Source organism: Colobus angolensis, unplaced genomic scaffold (genome assembly GCF_000951035.1).
Source record: "Colobus angolensis palliatus isolate OR3802 unplaced genomic scaffold, Cang.pa_1.0 Scaffold2, whole genome shotgun sequence".
NCBI lineage: Eukaryota > Metazoa > Chordata > Mammalia > Primates > Cercopithecidae > Colobus > Colobus angolensis.
In genome coordinates this window covers 26,922,665-26,927,103 of record NW_012115154.1, presented here as the reverse complement: position 1 = coordinate 26,927,103, position 4,439 = coordinate 26,922,665, and the positions used below count along the sequence as shown (strand labels likewise).

General features: G+C 43.9%; 1 protein-coding gene across 2 annotated transcripts in view; it reads left to right on the top strand.

The window, feature by feature from the left end:
• The window catches only part of ESYT2 (extended synaptotagmin-like protein 2), a 101,650-nt gene that overhangs the window by 32,128 nt on the left and 65,083 nt on the right, over positions 1-4,439 (top strand). For both annotated transcript variants that reach the window (XM_011941548.1, XM_011941547.1), the window contains exons 2-3: positions 2,015-2,056; positions 3,210-3,344. In XM_011941548.1, coding sequence (XP_011796938.1) covers positions 2,015-2,056; positions 3,210-3,344 — 177 coding nt within the window. The remainder of the gene's footprint in view (positions 1-2,014; positions 2,057-3,209; positions 3,345-4,439) is intronic.

Genomic DNA, 4,439 nt, shown 5'->3' with positions numbered 1-4,439 from the left:
CCCTCCCTGGCTGGCGGCCACGCCTCCCACACCGGCCCCTCCTCCAGCGCTGTTCTCCCTCCCTGGCTGGCGGCCACGCCTCCCACACCAGCCCATCCTCCAGCGACAGCCTCCCAAGGACAGCAGCAGGTCTCATTTCCGCTGGATCTGGAGGAAGTGCTTGATAAATAGATTCTTCAAGAGAACAGTCAACACATGTGCAGGAGATTAAATACGGCCCAGTGACTAATAAAATCAGAACTCACCTTATTTTTGCTCTGATACATGACTGAGTCGAGAAGCTTTATTATTATTACGTAAGTATAATTCTATAGGTGATTGTGGTACTGCTATGTTTAGCTTTAAGGTGTTGCTCGGGCGTTAAGGATGACAGGATGAGTAGGACTTTACTAGCATACTGTCAGACCAAATTTGAGCAGTACCAGTAAACTTAGAGAAATCTAATGTTAGAGAAGGAAGAATGTTTTCATTTTGGAACATTTTTTACAGGAGTCATTTTATGAGATTTATCTTTAAAACTTGATGTTCCAAAAAAGTTTTCTTTGCAAATCAGATTTGGAGTAGATTACTTATGTTGTAAGATAATCCTGTTTCCAAGTTTCATTTTCATCTAATATCAATAAAATATGGTTTAATTAATGAAAATTGCACTTTCACATAATTTTGATCATTTGTTATATAAAAATAGTATTCCTGTATTAGAAACATTTTGTTAATTTTAATCCTAAGTTACAGAATTAGTTCGTGCTTATAAGGATTTCAAAAGCATAGAATACAGAGGGAAATGTAAGAGCTGAGTTTCCTCCTTACTCGTTTCGTACATATTCCTGCAAACCTCTTTTCTATGCATTTATTAGCATGTGTAACTTACATTAGAACATGTTTCTATACACATGCATATGTGTACGATATTTTTTAAACTATATAGCCTCTTAATTTTTTTTTTTTTTTTTTTTTTTTTTTGAGACGGAGTCTCACTCTGTCCCAGGCTGGAGTACAGTGGCACAATCTCGACTTGCCACAACCTCCACCTCCCGGGTTCAAGCGATTCTCCTGCCTCAGCCTCCCAAGTAGCTGGGATTACAGGCGGGTACCACCACACTCTACTAATTTTGTATTTTTAGTAGAGACGGGGTTTCCCCATGTTGGTCAGGCTGGTGTTGAACTCCTGGCTTTAAGTAATCCACCCGCCTCAGCCTCCTAAAATGTTGGGATTACAGGAATGAGCCACAGTACCTGGCCCTAAATAGGTTTCTTTTCTCCTGTACAAACCCTCTCCAGTATCCAGGCCCTACCTGCAGAATTTTCAGGGGGATCCCCATCTGGGTGAAGGTGGGAGATGGTACGGAGAGGAGCCAAGTAAGGAACAGTGTCTCTTGGCTGGTTTGGGCCAAAAGAGAAAAGGAAAAGGAAAGAGTGGGTTTTATTTTAGTTTATATTTTGTTACTTTATTTTATGGAGTCTCATTATGTTGTCCGGACTAGGGTGCGGCACTAATCACAAGCATGATTGTAGCACATTGCAGACAAGCTCCTGGGCTCAAGGGATCCTCCCACCTCAGCCTCCCGAGTACCTGGGACTTGCAGGTTTGCGCCATCATGGCTGACCTGGGCAGGGTAGAGGCTCTGAGCCTAGATTTCCAGGACATGATGATAATACTACTAACAGATTAGAAACATGTTTTTTTAAAAAAGGTAAAGGTCAGTTTTGTATAATCTATGATGTTTCAGATTCCAGTGAATTTCCTCTGGACAGTGGGGTGCAGGGAAGACTCTGATGGCATTTTCCACACTTGACTTTTCTGCTCATCATGTTCTCAGAATGTGAAGAGCTGGGGTGCCATGCATTTCACTTTGCCTCCTTGGAGACCAGTTTCCAAAGGTTTAGAGCAGAGTGTTTTAAAGAAGCATCATGTAAACATAGGACATATGATGGGAATATGAAATTGCCTGCTTGACGTTTTATTTACAGTTGTTGGGAGCTAATAAGTCATATGTGTGTATTTTCCTCCTAGGTTCATTTTCCAGACACTGAAAGAGCAGAATGGCTAAATAAGGTAAGATTAGAGTATACCAAATACCGTCTATCAGTGGAATTGGAGGATGAGATACCATCTTTCCATATTTGGGAATTTGCATGTTAGTAACATTTGAGCTCTTTTGGACTTGAGTGGGTTGGCTTCTGCTCCCCAAAGACCTCAGTCATAACAAATGCATTTCTTTTTTTTCCAGAGACCGAGAACTGTCTCTTTGACTTGAGAAAAGTATAGGCATGTGCATATTTATATCTCTGGCCATGTATCTTCTTTTCTGAACAGTCAGGGCTCAAATCTATTTTATAATAATCATAAGTTTTAAGAAACATTACAAAGAAAGAAATAACTTACAAGAAACTGAATAATCAATAACAGTCCTTTTTCTTTTTTGAGATGGAGTTTCACTCTTGTTGCCTAGGCTGGAGTGCAATGGCACGATCTCGGCTCACCTCAACCTCCACCTCCTGAGTTCAAGTGATTCTCCTGCCTCGGCCTCCCGAGTAGCTGGGATTACAGGCATGCGCCACCATGCCTGGCTAATTTTGTATTTTTAGTAGAGATGGAGTTTCTCCATATTAGTCAGGCTGGTCTTGAACTCCCGACCTCAGATGATCGCCCGCCTCAGCCTCCCAAATGGCTGGGATTACAGGCGTGAGCCCCTGCACCCAGCCAGCAATCATTTTTTTAAAGGTTATGTTTTTAGAACAGTATACCTTGAATTAGATCTGTTTTATCTCTGTATTTCATGCATCTTTAGGGCTTCCCAGTGAACTCAGATGTTGATAATGATCACTTTAAAGTACTGGAAGTTCATTTGTCATTAAAAATATAGGTGCTTATTAATATTTATACAGTTGGAGAACTATAAATATTACTGTTGTTTCAGCAACAAGTTGAAACCACAGGACTTTTAGAAATCTTTAAATGTGCTGACATACTTAAACAGAATATTTCACCAGAATAACTAGTTCCTACAACATATTAGGTAATCAGTAGTTGGTTTTTCTAATAACTTTTTAGAATTTAGATCATGTTGATTTTGCATAACAAGAAGATCCTCCCCCCGCTTTATTTTCGAAACCAGGTTTGGTCCGTTGCGAGAGTTTCTCACGAGCACTCGTGTGTGTCATGCATTATAGCATTTTGTTTACACTGAGTTCTTTTTCCTTTCCAGACTGTAAAACACATGTGGCCTTTCATTTGCCAATTTATAGAGAAGTTGTTTCGAGAAACTATAGAACCAGCTGTGCGGGGAGCAAACACCCACCTTAGCACCTTTAGTTTCACAAAGGTCGACGTGGGCCAGCAGGTCAGTAGTGTTCTCTTAAGTATCCTCACATGTGCACACAGTCAGACTGCTGTGAAAACATGAAAAACACACTTTCTTTTTTTTTGTTTTTTCTTGAGACAGAATCTTGCTCTGTCGCCCAGACTGGAGTGCAGTGGCACTATCTTGGCTCACTGCAGTCTCCGCCTCCCAGGTTCACACTGTTCTCCTGCCTCAGCCTCCGGAGTAGCTGGGACTACAGATGCCCGCCACCACGCCCAGCTAATTTTTTGTATTTTTAGTAGAGACGGAGTTTCACCATGTTAGCAGGATGGTCTCGATCTCCTGACCTCGTGATCCGCCCGCCTCGGCCTCCCAAAGTGCTAGGACTACAGGCGTGAGCCACCGTGCCTGGCCAAAAAACACATTTTCTTTCAATTTTTTTTTTTCAGACAGGGGCCTCACTATGTTGCCCTGCCTGGCCTCAGACTCCTAGGCTCAAGTGATCTTCTGCCTCAGGCTCCCAACTAGCTGGGTATATGTTTTTTAAACAGCTTCCATGAGCCCAGTGGCTCATGCTTGTGATCCCAGCACTTTGGGAGACCTGAGCTAGAGACCAGCCTGGGCAACAAAGTGGGACCCTGTCTCTGCAAAAAAGTTTCGAAGTTAGCTGGGTGTGGTGGTGCACGTGTGTGGTCCGGACTACATGGGAGGCTGAGGCAGGAGGGTCCCTTGAGCCCCAGGAGGTCGAGACTATGGTGAGCCATGATCGCACTACTGCATTCCAGCCTGAGTGACAGAGTGAGACCCTATTTCAAAAACCAGACAGCTTCAAATTATGTTCTGAAGAAAATTGTTCACCAAGAAGGTCTGCTGGGTGTACCTGCATTTCCCACTCACGCTCTGCCTCCAGCCGCAGTGCCTTTTCCCGTCTGTCAGGAGGCTGTCCTGCTGCCCTCTCACCTGCCGTGCCCCTTCCCGTCTGTCAGGAGGCTGTCCTGCTGCCCTCTCACCCTCGGTGCCTTTTCCCGTCTGTCAGTAGGCCGTCCTGCTGCCCTCTTGCCTGCCGTGCCCCTTCCCATCTCTGTCACTCAGGCTCTGCCTCCTGCCACGGTGCCTTTGCCCATCTCTGTCTGG